Source organism: Lepidochelys olivacea (genome assembly GCF_965140295.1).
Source record: "Lepidochelys olivacea isolate rLepOli2 genome assembly, chromosome: 11".
Taxonomy (NCBI): domain Eukaryota; kingdom Metazoa; phylum Chordata; order Testudines; family Cheloniidae; genus Lepidochelys; species Lepidochelys olivacea.
The window spans coordinates 65,461,371-65,486,191 of NC_140421.1; the positions used below are offsets into that span (position 1 = coordinate 65,461,371).

A 24,821-nucleotide genomic window follows, 5' to 3' on the forward strand; every position below is an offset into this window, starting at 1 on the left:
CACCCAATGTTATATTCATCATTCAATAGATATTGCAACTTTCCTATAAAAAGCTGTTTTTCTCTGATATATTCCAAAGCCAAAAGCAAGTGTAACTACTGAACTAGATCAGTTAAAGCAAGTTACAGATTTTAAAAGAATTCCAATAAAACTACTAGCAAAACCCCAAACACTTCTATTTCTGTCAAGTCATACTGAGGACTTCCACAAGCCTCCACAGATATCATCTCACTGACAATTCTATTCTAATAAGGCACGACTCAACAGTTAGCAATTATATATGTCATGCTACTCAAAGCTGTAACTGTACAGTAGATTAGGTTTATTTTATTTTTTTAACCAATTTTATGAGCAAATTTACAGATTTGTGTGATTCAACTGTTAGGTTTTAAAAAATTCCTCTCCTGGACTGTTAAATTACCTACTTGTACAATGTGATATGTATCTGTTTATTTTATGTAATGACTAGTAGAGTTCTAAATAGACCTCTTGATATTATTAAGCCACATTCATCCCTAGTGTCAATGAATTTTGGTCAACGTGCCTATTAAGTAAATAGATCACATATGGTACTTCACCCCTCAAAGAGTTATTTTAACATTCAAATGTATTTGAGCCACAGTGTCACAAAAAGCAGTATTTCAACATGTAACTTCTGTAGCACTCTGTGCCTCAAAGCAACACCCTGGAACCTCCACATTCACCACTATCATATAATTATGATATGTTTTCTACAAAGTATGCCTTGTGATGTATAATTTTAAGAGTCTTGATCTGCTGAATATTAATATCCTGTTGGATTGCACATGTTATCACTGTATGTGAAGTTATGATGTTTTGCTATGTCTGTGTTACTGAAATATGTCAGGAGGTTGGGAATACCCACAACCAGCCTTTTAGGTATAACAATGGAGGAGCCAGATATGCTGATGGCCCACTTAAGGGAATCCACACTCCCCAGGACTATCCCAGGAACTTTATATGGAGACTTCTCAGTGATAGCACATAGGCAATGGAGGCAGCTTGACCCACATCATAGCAAAGGCTCTTTCCAGGAAGTTGAAAGAAACTATAAAAGAGGGCAAGTAACTTCACCACTTGGCCTCACTCCCCCCACAACTGAACACCTGGAAACATGTCTGGAGGACGAAGACTTTGAACTGGGGAGGTGACCCATGCTGCAGGAGAATTCCAGCCTGTGTACCTAAGATCTGTAACCTGTTTGTACTATCAGGGTGAGACACTGCCTGATTCAAATCCTGTTTAGTTTACAGAACTTGGAAAAATCCTCTTCACCAAGATCAACAACACAGAACAGGAGAGAAAGTGCCTACACAGCTGGAAAGAGGAAGAATGAGCCAGAGTTAGTCTTATGTCACTTATATGGTATGAAGACAGCATGCCAGTAAAGATATCCATGCTCAGATACCAAACCACAATGGATAAAGAAAGAGCTTGTTAAACTATGCAGTACATTATTTGATGGAAACAGGTCATTATCAGTAGTGGAGTATCTGTACCCTTATCCTTTACATTAAAAAAAGCATTTTATTATTATTTTGCAGTATCAGATCTTGGACTAACTATATTCACAGCCAATTCTGCCATCAAATATGTATTTATCATTCCCTCTAAAGTCAATGTGAGTTGCATGCCCACATCTGAGAGCAGACTTTGGCCTTAGAATAGTTAGAATAGAATAGAATAGCAAACATACACTGTATTCATTTAAATTAGACTACAATATATATGCCCTTAGGACACCCTGTAAGGAAGTGTTTCCAGTGGTTAGAGTAGGCCATTGGGTATCAGGATTGACATAACAGTTAAAATTTGGGGGGGGGGGCGGGGGGAAAACACTTAAGACCCATAATTTTGCCCAACTGTGAAAACTGAAATTGACAAAAATAGAAACAATGCTTAAAAATAAACGTTGATATCCACTGAAATGATAAAAGAAAATATAAATTGAATTCTGCCAAGCCTACTTACGATGGATACGAGTAGAACACGTACAATTTATCCACTTATTCCTTTTGTGGATAAAGGACAGAAGTGAATGGGATAAAATAACCGTGAGGATGGAGTACTAGATCATTCTGTAGTATACAGCTAACAAATTAAGTCATCCCAATAAAGTGGCAAGTAGAGGATCATACTTACAGTGAAACTATAGGGCTGAAATAAGACTATGCAGGGAGACTCTGCACTCCTGTGCATACCTCTGAACTCTGCCCTGTGACTGTATATGTGCATGAGCAGGAAGAAGCTGTCTCAAGGCAGGGCCAGTGGGACCAATAACTACACAGATCCACAGAACAAAGCTCCATGAAGGAGTACAAAGCTGCTAAAAAAACCAGGAGATTATCGTAGATATTAAGGGGAGGAAGCCCCATGCTCTGGTTCTACATTGGAAAAGGGACAAGAAAGGACACAGATACTTTCTCTATGTGTCCTCACTACAAAGCCTGTTTACTCAGTTTCTGTGCTGGCGATGAGAATTGGGCCCTAACCTCATATACTTACAGACAGTAAAACCAAGTGTGTTTGCCTCGGTACAACCCAAGACCATTAGCAACGTTACATTTTCAGGATTCTCCACTTTTCAGTATGCTAGAAAGGTGAAATATTACTCTTACCGAAGCTGAAACAGAGAGTAAATTATGTTTTTAAAATGTGTTAAAATGATTAAGCCAACATAAGAACAGCCACACTGGGTCAGACCAAAGGTCCATCTAGCCCAGGGGTCTCAAACTCAAATGACCACAAGGGACAACATGAGGACGAGTACATTGGCCCGAGGGTCGCATCACTGACCCCCCTGCCCCCGCCTCACCCCCACCCCACCCCTTCCCTGAGGCCCTGCCCCACCTCTTCCCACCCCTTCCCTGAAATCCCCACCCCAACTCCACCCCCTCCCTGCCCCCAGGGGGTGCTGGAGGGGTGCAGGGTGCGGCAGGGGGCTCAGGGCAGGGGGTCCAGGTGCAGGAGGGCTGTGGGGTGCGGCAGGGGGCTCAGGGCAGGGGGTCGGGGTGTGGGGTGCAGCTGGGGATCAGGGTGCAGGAGAGCTGCGGCGGGGGCTCAAGGCAGGGGGTCTGGAAGGGTGCGGGGTACAACAGGGGGCTCAGGGCAGGGGGTTGGGGTGCAGAAGGTGCTCCCTGCCTGCCTGCCCTACCCCCACGCCACTCCGTTAAGTGGCCGGAACCTGGGGCAGGGGGGCCACAGGGGCCTGTGTGTTGCCCTGGCCCCGCCTCCAAGCACCGCCTTCTGCAGGACCCATTGGCTGGGAATGGGGAACCGTGGCCAATGGGAGCTTTGGGGGAGGTACCTGGAGGTGCGGTCAGAGCCACACACAGACCCTGTGGCCCCCCGCCCCAGCTGCTTCCCGGAGCAGCCAGGAGGCAGGGCAGGAAGGCAGACGGGGAGCCTGCCCTGACCCCACTGCGCACCGGGCCGGGCCAGAGCCACTCTAGGTAAATGCTGGGGGGCCACACAAAATAAACCCCGTGTGTTTGAGACCCCTGATCTAGCCCATCAACCTGCCTTCCAACAGTGGCAAATGCCAGGTGCCGCAGAAGGAATGAACAGAACAGGCAATCATCAAGTGATCCATCCCGGCGCCCATTCCCAGCTTCTGGCAAACAGAGGCTAGGGACATCATCCCTGCCCATCCTGGCTAATAGCCATTGATGGACCTATCCTCCATGAATTTATCTAATTCTTTTTTAACCCTGTTATAGTCTTGGCCTTCACAACATTCTCTGCCAAGGAGTTCCACAGGTTGGCACTGTGTTGTGTGAAAAAAAATTTCCCTTTGTTTGTTTTAAACCTGCTGTCTATTAATTTCATTTGGTGGCCCCTAGTTCTTGTGTTATGAGAAGGAGTAAATAACACTTCCTTATTTACTTTCTCCACACCAGTCATGATTTTATAGACCTGTCATATCCTCCCTTAATTGTCTCTTTTCCAAGTTGAAAAGTCCCAGGCTTATTAATCTCTCCTCATATGGCAGCCGTTTCATACCCCTAATAACTGTTGTTGCCCTTTTCTGAACCTTTTCCAATTGCAATATATCTTTTCTGAGATGGGGCAACCACATCTGCACGAGTATTCAAGATGTGGGCATACCATGGATTTATATAGAGGCAATATGATATTTTCTGTCTTATTATCTATCCCAACGCACCACTTAGAGCAGAATAGCTGCTTTTACCCTAGAGTATGAGAATTGTAACTAATAGAGTCACACTGATTTTGTTTAATGGCTACATTTTATTTAAATTTATTTAATTTAAATCAATACATTTAAATTTTTCCCACATGACTATTTCAAAGAAGCTGTTTTTCATCTGAAAAACTGGCTTGAATTCCTACTGTGCTGGTTAAATTGCAGCAGGTCAATCCTGTGTGACTTGCATGGAAGAAAACAACAAATAAATACAGAAGAAAAACCAAACCACAAAAAGCTCAGACAAATGCAAGAAGTCTGAGTATAATCAGATCTATAATTAGAAGGAACTTGAGGCTGGCGGTGTAGGGGCAGTGAATTACATGTCCATGAAGAAATTCATTCCTAAGGCCAGTAGAGGCAGCCTAAGCCTCGACTGGCACTAAATGAAACGAAAATGAATGTATTATTACTACTACAAGACACTCCCAGCCTTCCTTGACTGGAAGGACAGACCTTAGTCCAAAAGCTGTTGACAGGACAAATGCATGAATAGTAAGTTCATCCTTCCTCCCCATTCCCAAACCCTCTGCATCCCTGCCCCCACAAAGGGAAAAAACAAAGAAAACAAAAAACTGAATGTGAGTATGGAAACTATTTGCAATTATATTTTAAAATATTGAGATGAAGCCAGCAAGAAGCTTAAAAAAAAAATTCATTTTACAAATGCTACTGTTCATCCGTCATCTGGGAATTATGTTTCAGCATTGTCTATAATTCAGCAGTGCCAAGAAACCAAAAAGGCAACTTAACTGTATGGAGAGGGGAATTGCTAACTGAAGTAAACAGCAGCCTCATGCTATGCACATATATTTTATTGTGAGGGGTTTCCTGCTTCTGTAAATACAGTTTGAAAAATAGGTCTTAGGTAGAAAAGCAGTAGTAATGGACAAGCAAATCAAGGAGAATTTAGGGTACAGAAGGAACACAGGATCAGGTTTTGCAGGGATGGTCCAAATTTGGAGACAGCTGAGAAGTCATTAGACTGAGCCATGCAACTTCAAGGGGCAGTATGTGATGATGTACATCCCCAAACACTTATGCCCTGAAAACTGTGGGGAAGAGCCTCACCAGGAATGAAGGTATTGGTGAGGATAAACAGTGTGCCCAGACTAGTACATGCATTAGTGGGGAGAGAGTTAATGGACAATTAATGGAAGTTTCCTATTAAACAGAAGAAGGCACAAGTTTTAATGTGCCCACACCAGTGTTCTGAGAAAGCAGTAAGAGCAACCTCAACTGTACAAAATCATGATCAGACTTCAAAAATCATAAAGTTGGCTTAAATATCATATTTTTTTGCCTGTCTTAATTTTTGAATCGGAGGTGATCTCCCACAAACTGGGAGTGGATGATATCACCCTAAAGGTGAAAAAATTAACCTTAAACACATATACAAAAATGCAGCTTCCTTATTCAGTACTCAGAGGTGACTCAGCTTACTCTCTCCTCCACCCTACAATGTGGGTAGCTTCCATTCTATCCTGAGCTATCCCCACTCTTCCTATCCTTTAATTAGGGAGGTGGATATAGAAGGACAGAACGGCAACTTCCTCGAGCATCCCTCTATGGTCCCCCAACACCTCTCTCTGTGCACTTGACTCTTATTTCTTCCTTTTCTTTCAGTCTCCTATCCCTTATACTTTTTCCTCTCTCTGCCATTACACATTCCCTTGCACCCCACTTCAGTCTGCCTCCTGCTCCTCACATTCCTTTAAACTTCATCCTCTTGTACTTCAGTTTCATGTTTCCCCTACTGCCGCCATACTCTCATTTCTGGCAACTCCATATTCTCCTACCCCCTGTTTGGTCCTCACACACTGACCACGGGGTCATCATCTTTCCTAGCAACAGGTAGCCTTCATACTCATTAAAAATAAAGGAACATCTCCATTTTGGATGAGAGCACAGCTTTGCAAATTTGAAGGTAAAAATAAAAAAAAATTAAAAAAAAATCAGAAATTCTTGTGAACCCTTAAAAATGAGCCAAATATCACAAGTAGTGATAAAATCATGAGAGACAGCAACTCTGGAAAGTGACAAGCATCCTGGTTCCCTAGGGGCCTTGACTAATTATCTACACAGATTAAAACAGCTCATACCACTTAGCACTGCAGCACAAACAGTAAACTAGCACAGGCAGACCCCCCCCATGACTGAAACTGCATGTTTGACAGAACTGTCTGAACTGGTCCCGATGTCCCCTGCAGCATGTTACACCAGCATTACAGCCAGCTTCATTATGGCCCCAACATACAGCTAAACTCAAAAAATGATCATCTTGAATATAAACATTACATTGCAGGTCGTTATTGTAAAAGCAGGGTTCCTGCTATATTTCAACAGTACATCAGTGAAATCTCATTTCCCTCCAAAAATTGATATTTAATAAGTCAGACATTACTTATGAAGACAAATGAAGACAGCATAAACTAAAGTGTACACGAATGCATAGTTATGTTGCATAATGAATGTATTTTAAATGAAATTAACAGTTGGTTTTCGGTATGAAATAAAAATGCCCACTGCTAACAAAAACTAACACATGCCACAGCTGAACAAACATGTCCAATTTATGAAATGACCTGTAAATGCTTTCTCAAGGACTAAGTCTTCTAGCACGCCTACCTAATGTTTGTTTTCAGAATGAACTACCATTGGTCACTGCTGAAGCATTAATTCCCCGGGACCAGTTAACTGCTAAATCTATACCCGCATAATTGAAAAAATGACTGCTGTTTTATGTGCTCAATGTATTGCATACATTCCAAGCAGCCAAATCTTGTTTAAAAATGTGAAAACAAACTGTAACATATCATATCAGAGGCAATCACCACCACATAACAAAACACCATTTACTTTGACAGCTCAATAGTGGTCTTTACCCAGATCATCACAGAAGAATGACTACAGAGAAAACAGGATAAACATACTGTTGCTTTATGATTACTACTACCAAACAAAGCGATGTACTGAATATCAATTCAATCAAACCTCAGTGGAACTCAGAAATATATTGTTATTTCTACAAAGATCTGTAATCACTTAATTCTTCTGGAGCCTCCAGCAATATTTTCTGGAATTTACTAGATTTATTTTTTTAACCTGATGATTTTTCTGCATCATGGCACATTGCTTCAGAACAGATGAGTTACCATTCTCCATATCATCTGCAGACATCAGTAACTGCTTATCACAACAATTTCTAGCACCTATTCCTGATTCCTCCACCCCAGATATATTGTTACTAGTTAGTACTTTCAGAACTGCATCCAATCATGTGTTCAAACACACACACACGCCGCAACTTCTTTTCCAACTTGAATAACTTTAAAGTTTAAATTTAGCCACAAGTTCTAAGGAGGGTAAATGCCAACGGATATATGATATTGAAATTATTAATTGTAGCAGAGATTAAAATTCCTTTTCAGGGAACTGATGGCATATTGATATACGGGGGGAAAAACCAATCAAGTATGATTTCTATTTCTGTACCCCCACATATCAGTTCAGAAGATACAGGAATAAACTGCAATTCCCCCAAACAAAGCAAACTAAACTACAGAAGAGATCCGAGAGTGAAAACAGAAGAAAAATGGAAGATCTCTAGACAGGCATGACTGCCCTGAGAACTTGGCAACCAAAAGTTTTATTCATCTACAGAAGTACACGAGTTGAGCCTTTAATACTTGGAGAAAGCTTAAAAGGAGAATGGCATAGCAGCCTCAGATGACTCCTCATCTGAGATATTGCATGTTCCAGCCTAACAAACTGCAACAGCAAATACGATCTACAGTATGGGACAAAACAGTGTTTGCATCTATGGAATTCCTGAATGCACATAATCACCAGGCTAGAGATGTCTTGAATGCTTGGTAATCTGAATTAGGGCTCAATACAAAAAATGCATCCAGTTGGGCTGAAATCCATGGTCTAGATCACTCCAGAATTGTTATGGTAATTGGTTAGGTGACCCAATATGTCCTTTCCACCTCTAACCCAGGATTCTGTTTAGACAGCTCTGATAACATTAATGCCCTGTATGGTAAAAGGCCAATTTATGGGGTCAGACTGAACACTAATTCCTCTGGAATTAGCAACCCATGGAAATACAATTAAGCATTAACCATGTCACTTTTAGAAAGAAATGCAAAATGCATCTCTCTGTAGATCTGTAGCTCCAGAAGTTCGATATTGGGCATCATATGGCCTTTTATAGCGTCAACCACCTCAGTGCCTTCCACTAAATCTTAGAATCTTTTAGACTAGAACTACGAGGAAGAGGGGAAGGTGAGCAGGTAGTGGGAATATGCAGAGAACCCTGAGAGAACCCTACTTACCGGTAACATCTCTGTCTGCTTTTGAAATGCCCTTTTCATATGCCTATAGTCTAACTAGAGTACAACACCCAGGAATGTTGGCTGAGGAGTTCCAATTATACAAATATTGCAGAACTCCCCCTGAAAAATAAGCATGAGGTCTAGATGCAAAGTCAAGACAAAGTAAGAGAACAAAACTCAAGATGGCAGCCCTACAGATATCTACAACAGAAACGTTATAGAGAAAGGCCATCACTGCTGCATTAGCCCTACTAAAGTCAACCCTAAGACCATCAGATACCGACACACTAGCTAAAGCAGAGGTGGGCAAACTATGGCCCACAGGCCACATCCGACCCACGGGACCCTCCTGCCCAGCCCCTGAGCTCCTGGCCTGGGAGGCTAGTCCCCGGCCCCATCCCTGCTGTTCCCCCTCCCCCGCAGCATCAGCGCGCCCGCGCTGCTGGCACAATGCTCTGGACAGCTGGGCAGTGCAGTTGCAGAGCCGTGGCCTGACCCAGTACTCTGGGCGGCATGGTAAGGGGGCGGGGGGGGGGAGGGGGTTTGAAAGAGGGCAGGGAACAGGGGGGGTTGGATGGGGCATGGGTCCCACAGGGCAAGTCAGGAATGAGGGGGGCGTGGCGGATGGGGCAGGAGTCCCTGGGGAGCCGTCAGGGGGCAAGAAGCGGCAGGGTGGGGGGGTGTTTGAATAGGAGGAGGGGGCCGGGCCATGCCTGGCTGTTTGGGGAGACACAGCCTCCCCTAACCGGTCCTCCATATAATTTTGGAATCCTGATGTGGCCCTCAGGCCAAAAAGTTTGCCTGCCCCTGAGCTAAAGCATAACATGTTACATAATCTAATATATTTTAAAATAGGCACTAAGTGAAAATAGCAATCCGGTTACCCTTATCCCCAAATGTTATAAAAGCTATAAAGGGCTTTCTAAATATCTTCATTCTGTCCAAATAAAAACTTAAAAGCCATAATAAATACCTAGAGTATGGAGCACACTTACTTCCTTGGGAGAATGAGGTTCCAGAAGATGACTTGGAGACTGATGGTCTGGTTTAAAAGAAATTCAGATACTAGGTAAAGCATTTAGATGAAGTAAAATCTATGTCTTTATGAAATGCATGAAGGGAGAATTAGCCACAGAATCCTGCAAACTCATTCACTTTTCTTATAGATGTAGTTGCTTTTATTATTTATAACATGTCCCTTACCTAAACAACACCTTTAAATTGTTTAAACTGAAATAATTTTAAATATCTAGGCCAAGGTATTTAAAAGTGGGTATCTAAAGTTAGCCTCCTAAATCCATATTTAGTTGCCTAAATAAGGCCCCCTTTCATGAAAGGAGTAATACATTTTTAATTTTAGCACATGCCTAAAGTTAAGCACATGCTTAATTGCTTTCCTGAAAAAGGGCCTGACTCCTGATTTTTAAAGGTGCTGACCATGTGCAGCTTCCATTGTAGCCAACAACATCTATAAAACCAAGACAATTCTCTCCTCCCTCACAGGAAATTTTCAAAGATAAATTAATTACTGTTTCTGAGGTGATCAATTACTATGAGGAGCACCATACAAAAAGCCTGTAATTAAAATAGCTAACTTACAAAGCTTAGTAAAATACAAAGCCAATGATAAATCAGCAATTTACTTCAGGAATAAAAGTGTTTTCAATGTTCCATTTAATTAGATTTGTGAGGTTATCATATATTCCCACATGCGCAATTATTACATTTTCTGTTCTGCCACACTATGTTAACTGATTATATATTAATTCATCACTTTCATAACAGTAATGCCAAGTTTTTATTTATTGTGCATTCAAAAATGTATCTAACAGGCTTTGACATTCTTGGTTTGAGATCCTTGCATGCCACAACATGTCAAACCTTCTGCCTTACATTAAAATCTTTCAGTCTGCTTCCAGCAGCTGTGAAAATATTAATATAATTATAGGTTAGGAATCAGTATCTTTACTAGCAAACACCCTGTTTTCATATAAGACAAGACATTAGTCTTGCTCAAAGCACAAGTTATTATTGCAAAAGGTCAACTGCCAAAGTGAAAATGAACATGTGTAAAACCTTAAAGAGTTTTTATGCTTGTCTTACAGAAAACAAACCAATTAAAGTTGACTATATTCTGGAATAATGTATTCCAAATAGTAAAGTAGAATATAAGCCTATAGAAGTCTGGCTTTTCTCTTCCTCTGTGCTAAAGATAATTCTCCTCCTATACTCAGGGAGGGGCAGCCAGTAAAAGAGAGAGAATAGACTTTATAAATTTATAAACATTTTAAAAATCAACATGTCAGCAGTTATGAATATATATTGATTTGAGTACTCAAGAATAAACATATCTTGGTTTTTTTTTATGCAAAGGACTTGTATAGGAAAGATGAATTAAATGCTGAACACGGAAAACCACAGTTGATTTTTGCCCTTAAGATAAAAGAAAAATTGCCAACAAATAAAAATAAGAGCAGCATTCAGTCCTAGCAGACTTTTTGCAATAAAGCCCAATTCTCGTCACAGATGTGTGGTATATTACTGCATTTTGCAAAAATTAGGCCTTGATCCTATTAAAAAAAAAAACTGCAAAAATTGACTTTTTCTACCTTTTCCAAGATTCAAAAGCAGGCAAAATATTCCCATCATCCCAGACCCTAAAGCAGTGTGCCTGGTGATATTGATGTTGCAATTGATGTTGCTCAACAAACCACGACAAGGCTAACAAAAACACTTAGATTAAATCTGGAGACATCAGGTGGATCTGGAGACATTCGGTGGGGAATATTTTAAAAGCAGAGTTACCATCTCTTCTCTCTCTAACCAGAGAACTCAAAAGAGAAAGATCAATTACTGTCTCCATACATTCAGATTACCCAAGAGTTGCCAGATGCAATAAACCAAGGTATGTCCTGACAAAGCAGCAGATTCCCATCCAGAGAAGACAAAATTACAGTAAATCTGCTTCTTAGTCAGGCTTGGAATTGCTGGGAAGTAGCAAGGTGTAAAGAATATCTTCCATTAGAGGGGAAAAGAGAAATGTCCCACCTCACAAAGAGCCCATGTCTGGGAGCGGAGAATTATGTAAGAGCACTGAAAGGTGTTGAAGGACTGTAAGAGCTTGTCTACACTGGCAATTTACTGCGCTGCAACTTTCTCACTCAGGGGTGTGAAAAGACACAAGTTTCAGCACTGTAAAGCACCAGTATAGACAGTGCCCCAGCCGGGCTCCCAGCGCTGGGAGCTACACCCCTCATTGAGGTGTGTTTTTTTCACCACAACCACACAAGGCACATTAAAGCGCTGCCGCAGCAGCACTTTAGCATTGCCAGTGTAGACTAGCCCTATGTCTGAAAGAAGCATCGAACAAAAGAAAGCACATGAATTTTGTAGTGTTACTTGAACGAGCATATAGACACACTCATGTAGCTGCCCAGCAAATTTCATCAGAAAAGGCTTTGTGCCTCTCCATCAATAAGTAGATGTACCACTAGTGGAATAAGCCGCTATCCTTTCAGAAAAAGAAAAGGAGGACTTGTGGCACCTTAGAGACTAACCAATTTATTTGAGCATAAGCTTTCGTGAGCAACAGCTCACTTCATCGGATGCATTTTCTTTTTGAGAATACAGACTAACACAGCTGCTACTCTGAAACCTCACCTTTCAGAGAATCTCAGTTAAGTATCTTGTAACCTTGGAAGGTCACAGATTTAATCCACCTAAAGAGAGAATTTTGATGCTTTGCACCTCCTTCTAGTTTCCCTCGTAACACCACTCCAGCACCAGACTTCCTCTGTAGTATATTTCTATGCAACGAGAAAATTATCCTCCTAACCACATCACAATCACACGAGACATGTGAACAGTGATGAGCTGCCAAAATCTTAACAACCGGTTCCCTATAAGAAGTTCTGATTTAAGGGATGTGTCACAGTATTTATTTTTTGTACCTTTCTCCATAAGAAGTGGCAATGCATTGACTCATTGGGAGTCATACTTAACAAAAAAAAAAATAAAAAACATTTTTACATGTTTATTACAATAGAAACAAAGTATTGCTTTACTAAACGCATATCAACATAACGAGCAAGGCAAGTGCAACCCCTTTTAATAAAATAATAAACTAGAACGGGGTGGGCCAATTTTCTGGCCCGAGGGCCACATCAGGATTGCAAAATTGTATCGGGGGCTGTGCCTCCCAAAACAGCCTGTCCCCACCTCTTATCCGACCCCCACCCACTTCCTGAAACCCAACTGCGCCCCTCAGAACCCACAACCCATCAACCCCCCGCTGCTCCTTGTCCCCTGACCACCCCTTCCCCAGACCCCCCACCCTAACTGCCCCCAAGACCCTACCCCTACCCAACTTACCCCGCTCCCTATCCCGTGGCTGCCCCGACCCCATCCACCACCACCCTGACAGACCCCTGGAACTCCCACACCTACCCAACCCCCCCCGCCCCGTTTCCCGACCCCTGACCACCCCCCCAGAACCTCCGCCTCCTCCAACCACTCCCTGCCCCGTATCCAACCCCTCCTCCCAGCCCCAGCACCATGCTGCTCAGGGCAGCGTGTACGGATGCCACGCAGCCCGCTGGAGCTCGCAGACTCACCCCTTTACCACACCGCTCAAAGCGGCAGGAGCTGCAGAGCTGCCCAGGAGTGGTCCAGAGCATTGGCGGCGCGGCACGCTGAGGCTCTGCGAAAGGGGGGAAGGCAGGGGAGACGCCAGGGGAGCCATAACAATTTTTAACAACCAGTTGTAAAACTGCTTCAAAATTTAACAACCAGTTAGTGCGAACCAGTTCCAGCTCACCACTGCATGTGAACGAAGCACCAGGCTACAACTGGTGAGAAAGGATACATGGCACACACAGCAAAGACTTGCACTGCTGAGAAACTTGAGCCCAGACTTTTTTGAAAACCATTTTGTGAGGAATCCAGAATCTCTTTTTGGACAATCTGGGGATTACATCTTCCTCCTCATGTAAAAGGAACACCAATTCCTCCAAATGCCTCTGTAAACTCAGCTGATTAAATCTTTTCTGGATTTGAGAAGGAAGTCAATTACTGTTTATAATGTCAGGTGGTTGATGATTAGCTGGAGATTCTTAAGGAGACCACTTACCATGAAACACAAAGTCTCATTTGAGCTCCCGTTCCTGACAGGCTGCATTAGCTATTAAGCAGATGGCTCGTACATCTGCCAAAGGTTTGCCCTTTCAAAAGATTAAGGCTATGTCCACATTAGAGAACTCACAGCCGCACAGCTGTCCCGATGCAGCTGCATTGCTATAAGATCTCGGGCAGCCACTCTATGTCGATGGGAGAGCTCTCCTGTCAACATAATTAAACCACCCCCAATGAGCAGCAGTAGCTCCTCCCACCAACATAGCACTGTGCACACTACCACTTATGCCATTTTTTTCACACCCCTGAGTGACATAAGTTTTATCAACATAAACTGTAGTGTAGACATGGCATGAGTAATTGCTACTACTAAACTGATCTAACAGCCAGATGGATGCCTATATACTGTTTCTGGCATAGGTCCAGTGCATTATATGAAATTCTGAAGCAAGCAGAGTTGGAGCAGTGTCTAGGAGCCTGTTTCCTCAAAAGCTATGATCATGTCAATCAGCTGAAAGCATTGGTGAGTTGATGTAAGCAGGATGTTGGGGAATTTCTTGATAAGAGTTTAGAAATTTGACATCTGGGCAATACCACACGTCCCAAATTGGTTTTGAACAGAGCTTCAGAAATGGGATAAGGAAGCTCTTTGTATGGTTTCTAAGAATTCACATCCAGTTTCTGGAATGGTAAATCTGGTGAGCTGTCACCTCATACAATGGTGTCTTCACCAAAAGATCATCCAGGTACTGGTAGTCTCAGGATGGCAACTAGCACAACAAGCACCTATGTGAACACATGAGGAGAGGAAACGGGCCAAAGGATATTGCCTGGGACTGATGCTGGTCATTTACAATTACAAAGCTTAGGAACTATTGGTGGCATAGATAGATCATCATCATGTTCCAATCTTTCTTGAAATCTATGGAGCATAAGAAGTTTTTGGGAACTATTTCTTGGATCGCAAGAGTTGAAGTTGCCATTCTGAAATGAGCTTTATACTCAGAGAGGTTGAGGATGGATAGATCCAGAATCACAGAAGTAATTCCAGTTCTTTTTATCATCATGAAGAACCTGGAGCTGAAACCAAAGTCTGGCTCCGTTGATGAGACAGATTATTGTTCTGGTGTCAGGAAAACTTGCTATACAATCCACAAATGTTTATCTTTTCACATCAGCTTGAGAGAGAGGAGGTGAAAGCAAAAATTCCCCCATTTTCCTCATGTAATTTTTTGATGTTCATAGTGAGGCCCCTGACTGGTATGGACATTGCTCACAAGTTAGATATGCTAATTCCACTACAGTGGAGACAGGCTAAGCTTTCTTTGCCATTATGTCCTCCCCAGACTTCAGACTTGCTCTGCTGAAACACCACACTATGACCTCAGTAGAGGACTACCGAAGTTGAAGCAACATTTACTGGCAGAAAACAACCCCACTATTGTAGATTACAGAATTGATAGACTTAAGCTGCACAGCAGCTACAAACTTAGTTTTATCAAGAACCTTAACATACAGGTAAAATCTTTCCAGATCAATGGAGCCCCTCTATTATGAGGAATAAAAATTACAAGTAAGGAAACCAGTGCTTTTCTCATACACAGCAGTCACATTACTCAGGGAAAGCTGTAAGAGCCAGTTCCTAGAGAGCTAATAAATACCAAATACAGAGCAACATAAATCCATCTAGGACAGCAGTGTGACACTGCACCCATATTCTTCACAGTGATATTATATGATAGGATTATAAAAGTTATGATATATTTTATGCATGATAAGTCATGTGAGATGTCATTGGAAAGGTTATGATTTGATGAATATGATTATCCTATTTGTATGCATGTATCATTTTTGTATCCAAAGTTATGAATATTGACTACATATTTATTTCACATGTAGCTATTCCTGAGCAATGCCCAATAGGCAAAAGGCTCTCAATGTAGATGGCTGGCTGGGAATGGCCCATTCAAGTTAATGAAGCATTAGAAAGAACAATAGGCCTTTAGTAGAAGCTTATCTCCCACCTGGGGAGCCTTTGGAAGGATGCTACAGACAGCCTCCGAGTAATGGCTGCTGTGACACTACAGGGACATGTGACCAGGTCACCTGGACTTCATCTTGGGATGTTCGTATTTTTCCATGGACTGGCATGGGAACCAAGCTTTGAAACAAAGGGGTCCTGCCATTTGCAAAAGCTACATAAGGCAGGGGAGTAACATCATTGTGGTTCTTCACTGACTCCCCACCCAAAGAGACTTTTGGAAACACAGTCTGAACTGGGGGAAGTGCTGGACCCAGGCTAAAAGGGATTTTTAGCCTGTGAATGGAACACCTGGGGATTCCAAGCTGTAAGCAAGTGTAGCTTTCCCCTTAAGAATCTGCAGCCTGTTTGTATCATCACTCTGGATATGAATAGCAGATTCTCACCCTATCTATGTAGCATATTAAGTTTAGTTTGCGTTTGTTTATTTGCTAGGTAATCTACTTTGATCTGTGTGCTATCCCTTATAATCACTTAAAATCTATCCTTTGTAGTTAATAAACTTATTTTTGCTTTATCTAAAACCAGTGCATGGGAATCATAACTCGGGGCAGAAAGCTGTTACATATTCCTCTCCACATTGAGGGAGAGGACGAATTTTATGAGCTTATGCGGTACAGTTCCTTGTGCAGTGTAAAACGGCATAATTTTGAGTTTATACTCCAGTGCCTCAGGAACTGGGAGGTGCCCTAGCTGGAGCCTTCCCATGCAGGGACTGGTCAGAGCATCTGCATGTAACGGCAGCTGGGTGTGTCCCTTCCTGTATGTGTGCTGGTGAAAGTACAGGCTGGAGCCTGGAGAGGGCTTGGCAGCTTGTCACAGCAGCACAATGTAAAAGGGAGCCCAGGCCAGTGGGTCAGGGGGCTCAATGGTACCCCAGTTCCAGGAGGCACCCCGGGGGGAACCTGTCACAAGCGGTTCCTCAATCTTATTTGATCACACACCCCTTCTTTGTGCCTGTAGTAGTTTACGCCACCCCTCCCCTGCCACACAAGTACATATACCGATAAAAAGAAAAGTCAACATGCAACTTTCACTAAATATTAAAAAAGTAAGGCATTGATTCAAACAGAGCCAACTATCCATTGTAATAAGAGCAAAATTGTGGTCAATGCTTACAATTAAATGTGCACATCATGTCATAACAAACAGATTAACGTACAGATGGCAACAACTTTGTATAATGCTATGCAAGCTTAACAGAAATCCATCAAAAAGCACAGCACCATCTAGATGCATAGCGCCATATGAGGACCTGATATGTCTGGAGGAATCAGCATTGTTAGTTATTCACTGCTGTGGGAAAAATGTGCACATTCTCATACCCCCTCAGAATACATGTGGTGCTAGAACACAGCAGCCACTCCTGGCCAATCCCAACTATGATAGGGAAGAGAAAGAACCTGCCTTCTTCACCACACCTGTCGGGCCAGGTCAGGAGACAAGGGATATGGGGGTCAGACAGGGATTTATAAGGGCAGGTGGTGGAGGACAGACTGAGGCAGGGACACATGGAGCTGAAGGAAGGGGGGCTGGCTGAGGGGGTGCAGGGCCACATGCGGGTAGGGGGAGTGAGTGTCCGAGTAGGGTGGAGGGACACATGTGGACACGGGTGCAAGGACACATGGGGGTGCAGGGACACACAGGGATAGGAGCAGATGTGCCTGACTGAATGGGAGGGGCCAGGGGTCAGCCAACAACCCATCAAGTTCATACCCATGTTTCTTCCCAGCAATTACTTCCCTCTCCCTGAGCTCCTCTGATGACTCCCCCAAGCCTCTGCACAGCTTCTATAAGTGGCGCAGGAAATATGGTTCTGTACTATAGTTTAAATGAATAATTACTCAGAGTTCTGTATTAATAGGCCTAAGAAGGAATCTATTTGGCAAAAAACATTTCCTGAATCTTTTTTTATTGTCTGTATTATTACAGACATACTTGCTGATAGGTATTTTGAAATAAATTACCAAAATAATTGAAATTGTGTGATTATATTGTGTTATTTTGACAAATAAAATACGCAGAATTTTAAAATATTGTTTGAATAATTTTTAATTTGGCACAGAATTCCCCCAGGAGTATTCAATTCCTTGCTTTGCCACGGACTTCCGGTGTGACCCAGTGCAAATCACTTAGACTACCTGCCCCTCAGTTCCCCCACCTGTAAAATGTGGATTATAGCACTTGCCTACTTCACCGGGAAATTGTGAGGATAAATACATTAGAGATTGTGAAGTGTTTTGAGATCTACAGAGGAAAAGTGCTACATAAAAGAGAGAGACATTATTATTAAACTCTAGCTGGCTCATCAGGATGTGGGTTGAATCTTGAATGCTGCTGATGCTAGAGCTAGTAATCAAGTGGGGCTAAACTACTCTGTGCTGCTAATACAATCACTCTGTGCTGCTTCAATGTTATTTTGCAGTGGGTGCTGCTCTTACTGGAGCTAAGCTAACTCAAGAGAAGTTAATCGGAGCCAACACCGCACTGAAAACAAGCCTGACACGTAGCTGTGAATGCAGAACAAAGTGAAGACAGAAAAGAGGAAATAAGGAAGATGAAGGACTGTCAGGATTAAGAGCTGGCCCATTCTTTGCAAGTAAAAAACAAAAAAAACACCAAGCAGACTCTCACTCCAAATCCTAGATTATTCCCTTCCCTTTGAAATCAGAAAGTAAATTTGCCATCAGTTTTCCCTATTCAATTCACGTGAAATAATCATGAAATAAGAATCTCAGAGCAGCACTATTATTCAGAAGTTCAAAAAGATCAGCTAAGAACATGCTTGTTGATTCTTCTCCACTGGGAGGAGTTAATGATGTTATTTTTTCCATTTAAAACAATTCAGAGAGAGCATAAAATATAATCATATTAAAGATCAGAGTGTTCAAACAGAAAAGTTAGTTGGCAATTCATTACATTTTGGTTTGGTATTTAATACAGCACGTACCATTTTCACAACGGACAGAAACAAATTCAAATACACTTTGTATATTTTTCTCTCCCATCACCTTTCCAGACTCAAATAGTTTCACAGAAGGCAACAGTAACATGATATCATATTAGACACTATTCTGTACTACTGTACTATTTTTAAGGCTTTCATAACTGGAGCTAATAAATATATAATAAAGGACAGAGAGCCCTTTTCAACAAGTACTGAGATCCAGTCCAATTTAAGATGAAACTTTCCTGGTTTTTACTGAATGTTGTGGTTTTCAAAGGTCAGAACAAGAGACAAATATTTTAATATACATTAACTTTAGGACTTAGAAATAAGAGTTATCGGGCACTTACTAATCAGTAAACCAATTTCCTAATCAGAGACCATTACGAAGGACTGGAGACCCCACCAACAAATCGGAGGACAACCCCCTATGAAAAGCCCAGTCCAAACCTCAGGTGCTGGAATGGGGAGGGTGATGGGATTCCTAGTTGCTATCCCTAGACCATGCTAGTGCCTACAAATAGCGTGGTTATAGCAGCACAGAGAGCAACACGGATACTTTTAGGTGCTAGTTGGAGCAAAGTTAATGCATGTATGTCTACCCGTGCTGGGAATCACACTTCCAGCTGCTATGTAGACATAACTCTGGATGCTGCAAGGTGGCAAAATGTCTATGCTATCTTAAACCCAGCCTCCATTTCTCCTCTCCGAGAATAGTTTTAATACCTGCCTCTGTCTAGTCACAAAAAGAAAAGGAGTACTTGTGGCATCTGTCTATTCACAGATTTCCAAAGGCAGAGCGGCATGAAACGGATTCATGTCAGCTAACTGTAGTGAAAGTTATCAGTGTTGTTAATTGAGCTCTGCCTCCTTCCCCCCAGGGGAAAGGTATCAGTAAGAAGCGAAGCGCTACTGCTATCTGTACAGAGGCTCAGGAAGACAACTTTACGAAGATATTTTCTGACTGAATTGATGAAATCATAAAAACAAGATTTTTTTCCCCAAAACTTAACATTCTCCAGAAAGTGGATGTCTTGACTCCAGACCAGACCAGAGAATTTCTCACTCACACTGATAAGTCTGAGTAAAGGCTTGAAAAATCCACTCTACTCAACACTGATTAATTCAAAACAGTAAAATTCAATATCTAGATTTTACAAAACATATGCCAAAATTTGCTCTCATTTACAGTACTGAATTCATTAAAGTTACTCTGGTGCAGTCCTTAATTACCACTCTTGTCAATACTGTGCCTATCATATAAATAGATATCACAGCAATGCAAAGTGTTGCTCTCTGCATGCTACAACCAGGTCCAGGCCCTTCAATTTCTTGGTTTGTAACCGCTGTTAAATAAACACATAAAAAGTCTAGCAATAGTTTAACACTTACGCTTCCACAGTTTTTCTGACAGTCTGTTCATCACAATCATCATCTGAGCTACTGCAAGTGGCATCAGAGTCCAGATCTTTCTCCACATGAGTCAGCAGCCCTGTAGCAGAGTGTGCAAAACCCCAGATTTCACCAGGTTCAATGCCGAATCCATTCTGTGTGTCTTTATTTGAATTATTGTCCAAGTTAGTTATACTGCTTTCTGCCCTAATTTCTGTGCATCCAAGGGAGCTACTATCCAAAAAACTGGTTGAATCATGAAAAACTTTCATTCTTTGGAGCTGATGTTTCACAAAGCATTTCAGCTGGTGATCACAGTGTTTGACAACATGCTTTGCCAGGAGTATCTGTAAACGTTTCTGAGCTCTTTTGGCTCGACTGAGCACAACTTGTTGCTTACTGACACACTGAAGTAAATGAGCATTCAATTCCTCTTCTTTACTAGTGTGGGTGCAGCTCACAATTGCTTTCAAAGGCTCATGCACAACTTGATGCAATGAATTCCCTTTTTTGGTTTCAGCATGTACTAGTAGACCCTTATCCGAAAAGCCATTCTTCCGATACCATTTACAGTTTGGAAGCTGCATTTCTTCCACATTATTGGATTCAGTTACATTTGAATCCAACAGTCTCTGCATTTCTGCCAAACTCTGGGTCATGGTCTCCGATAAAGTTTCCCCTCTGACCTGCTCTTCAGGTTCTGAATTATTAATCTGACTGACCTGTGCGGTAGCACTATTGTGTAGTAGATTTCTCATCTGGGAGCAGCTGTGCTCTTCTGAAGTCCTTTGCTTACTGTTTTTGTTTTTTATGTTTAATGGAGAATTTGTGCTCATTAATAAAACAGATTGATAATGTCTGGAAGACTGAGGAGAACCAAAGTGTTTTACATTGAAGATATCATTTCTGAGGTTGGGCTCAGTAGTGGGAAACCCCAGGACTGAGCAAGTAATCTGTGTGATGGAATCCTCCTTTATCGTCTCTTCGACTGCTCTGGAATTTTCCATGCACAAAGTTGTATCAGACTCCATAGCTCTAGAGGACAAAGAAGGTGACAAGTAGATACCATGACCTTTTGTTGCTGCCTCTCTGAGGGCTGGTGTCATTATAGCTATTGTAGGTAGTTTACAGCAAACCTGAAAATAACAGGGGATATATAAATTCTCTAATTTTTAATTACAATATACAAATAAAAGACCATTCCATGTAATGTTTTTTTTTTAATTCTTTTAAAATCATTTTAAACCTACCCAACTAATGCAAATTCATCTGATCGACAGGGCCTGACTGGATTCCCTCAAAAGCCAAACAAGATCAGTTTTTCAGTATCGGGCAGAGCTTGTTTCTAATGCAATAAAAGGCTTCCCCTTCCAGCAGAAGTTCTTCACTGCAGGCACCTTCCCAACTGGCCAGCTCCTTAGGTTCACAGGAGCAGGGCTTCTCTGTTGTGCAGATTAGTAGGAGAGAATCTATGGTCAGCTTGAGGTCTTGGGCAAGCTGAGACAAGACTGTGGCAGGGAAGTTTTAAAAAAAACCATGTGAAACAATAGGTTTGTTGAAGAGGTGACTATAAGTCAGTGCTCCTTGTTTATTCCCTTATCTTAAGAGAGTTCCATTGGAGGGGTGCCTTCTCCACTAGCCTCCCTCTACTGTCTTCAGTTTGATTGGCCCTCACAGCCATTGCCTAGCTCATTTCTCCTCAAATCTTGGGTCTTGTCACATAATTTAAGTGTGAAGGGCCACATAATCATCTCACCATTCCTTTGTGCTCCCTCCCATCTATTTGTTGTCTCCACCTGTTGTTTTTCTTCTTATACTTAGATTGTAAGCTCTGGGAGGCTGTACACTGCCTCATATATTGAGACCCTGTTCAGAGGGCCCTTAGTGCTACCAACATAGGAATAAATACATAAATATTAAAATACAAGCTTTAGCTTTGGAGAGTGAGATATTCTGTTGTCTACAGCTATTGTTAGTCCAGTACAATCACTGCCCTCCCCTAAGGAGGGCGGCTATAAATCCTGGCTGGGGCTCAACGGAATGCCTGTTATAATCTATTTGGGAGTGACCACATTTATTTTTGTAGAAATTTACTGTATTTTGTGATGGAACCTGAACACTTGACTTCTTATGTTTAAACAAACTGTTTGCACAAATGCAGGGTTTTTAAACCCTGGCATTATTTTTCTGCTGGGCAGAATATTCTATTTTATAATATTTCTAATGAAAATAATGTAATAAACTTTACTGTGAAAGTTTTTAAAAAATACAAACAAGGGGCTGCCAGGGAGATGCACTGAATTAGAATCCAGGCAGACTCTCCAGACTTGTCAACATTTTAAATGAAGGGCTGAAGTCTGATTTCTCAACATTCTTCTTTTATAACTACCACATTAAAATCCTTAAAAGTAATTAGTCTTTACAACATTAAGTCCATCGTAACAAAGCTTTTGTCAGACATATCCTTTAATTTGGGGGTTTGGGAGATTAGTTTTTTTCCCTTTTCCCAGACAGGCATGTGAAATAACTGTGATAAGTGGAAAAGATGTAGCTGGAGGTGCTAAAAATTAAAGCAGGGGCAGAAGTCAGGCTTCCTACAGAGTTTACAAGCTTACTAAAACCCCAAAGGGAGTCCCCACATTAGACTTTCTTTGAGCTCTCAGCAGAGGATCTCTTAAAAGGATATGGTCAACTTGAAATCTAGGCTTATACAGCAAGTTTAAAGCAGTTTCAGCTACTACACCTGCCCCTGAATCCAACCTGCCGATTTGTGCAGTTTTATAATTACATCTTCCTTTTCTAAATAAAATATCTTCCTCCACAGCTGTGAAATACCCATATAAACATCAGGAAAACATGACTACACACAAAGAGCAATCAAAACGCACAAAGTAAACAAACTGAAAACAAAGACAAATTTCATATATACCTATATACTCTAAGGTGCTATTTGGAACAATATAGTACAAAATTTTCACACAGAAATGCGATGTTTGAAACTGATCATGTACCTTTAAACAACACATCCTTCCAGCTGAGCTGCAAACTCCCTAATTCCAACAAATACAATTCCAAATTTTCCATAGGTTTGGGAAAAAACACTGAAAACGCAAACTAATCCATCAAGCTTGACCAAAGTAACGGAAGGCAATACTCCTGATGAGGGACAATGCAAAAAACCAGATCTGGAGTTCCTGAAGCAAGTTGCTTGAGTTACAATGTGGTTAAAAATGGTAGAAAATCTTTTTCAAAGGAGAAAACTCCTGATTTTTCAAACTGTCAAAGCTGATTAACACCTTGCCCAATAACCCTTCCACATGATTGTCTGCCACAGCAGAAAATATTCAGGTTGTTTTGTTTTTGTGGAGTCAGAATTATAAACCAGTATACTTCCAACCTTAACTATGGAGAATTTGGTATCTCTCCATAACATCCACTGAAAACAAAGACAGCCTTGTCAGTGATATAGGGCTGAAACAAAGCATCATCCACAAGACTAAACATTCTTCATTAAAACTGTCCTGAGCTCCACAAAAACTGCCCATTTTTCCTTTTGACAAGTTTGGGGTATTTTGTTGCATTCTGGCATCAAGTAGTAAAAATAATTTCACTCCACCTTCATTGGAAGCAAACTGCTATGACCAAGCCCTTTGCTTCCACAAAGAAGCAAGTAGTGCAATATGATGTTTATGAAAAGGCTGAAATCTTACACTGGAAAGAGCTTTCTTGTCAAAGGTAATACTTTCTGAAGATATTTTTCCATTGTCTAATACTTTAGGTTTCCAAACTAGAGCAATAAAAATTCTACTAGACTAGCAAATAAGTTATTTTTAATTATTTGAAGTTCAACTTTCACTTAAATGTTGGTTTTTGACACTGAGAATCTGATTTTAAAAACGTGAAAAGAAAGGAGTAGGAGAAAATTTTTGTTTAAAGAAACAGAAGTACTGTATATGCACAGTAGAGCAACCAGTGTTTAAAGTGACTCTATGTTTATCCAAACTAAAGCCTTAATTACACAGTAAGACGTAGCCAGGAATTTCAGTTTTGCACATAGTGTAAGTGCTCCATATGAGCGACACCTTTGCACCTACTATAAACACACACAAAACAACATTTTTAAAAACTAATTAAATGATCACTAATATTCTCCAATCCCCCTAACAGTCACTGTTGTTCAATTCCTCCGCACCCCACCACATCCTACTTATCTTCTACTCCACTCTCACTTTTGTCTTATTTTCTCATTTTCTTTCCGCATCTTTTCCTTATTCCTGTCCTTTTCTAATCCATTCCTGACCTCCCTCTTTGAGACTTCCTTAGCTTTCTATTTTCAAATGTGTTTAAAGGGATGCATTCAAAACTTAAGTAAAATGTCATGTTGGTTACTACTACCCATCTTGGATTATTAAAAATAAAGAACTTTTAAAATCTGTTTACTTTTACATGTGGAAGATACTGGTTTACTTTGGGTATTTCCCTCAGAAGAAGCAACATAAATAGACTGATCAGTTTCACTTTTGTTTATAGCTACTTTCACTTTCTGATTCTCATGAACTTACATAGTGCTGAGGCTTTAGCTTCAATTTCAGGAAAACCTTTAAATAGAAATGTTTAACTGATTTTTTTAAAATGAAAGAACATTTCTATTCCTAATAGAGTCCTGTAAACCCCATCTGTGCACTCCTACCCTTCTTCCCACATTTTGAAATCAAATTCTAAATTTTTAGCCTCAAACTAGAC

General features: G+C 41.3%; 1 protein-coding gene across 3 annotated transcripts in view; it reads right to left on the reverse strand.

The window, feature by feature from the left end:
- The window catches only part of KANSL1L (KAT8 regulatory NSL complex subunit 1 like), a 97,250-nt gene that overhangs the window by 66,574 nt on the left and 5,855 nt on the right, over nt 1-24,821 (reverse strand). For 2 of the 3 annotated variants that reach the window (XM_084643395.1, XM_084643394.1), the window contains exon 2: nt 20,079-21,214. In XM_084643395.1, coding sequence (XP_084499521.1) covers nt 20,079-21,184 — 1,106 coding nt within the window. In that variant the 5' untranslated portion in view covers nt 21,185-21,214. Of the gene's footprint in view, nt 1-20,078; nt 21,215-21,328; nt 21,530-24,821 lie in introns of those variants that run through there. The other variant, XM_084643393.1, reaches the window with a different exon arrangement.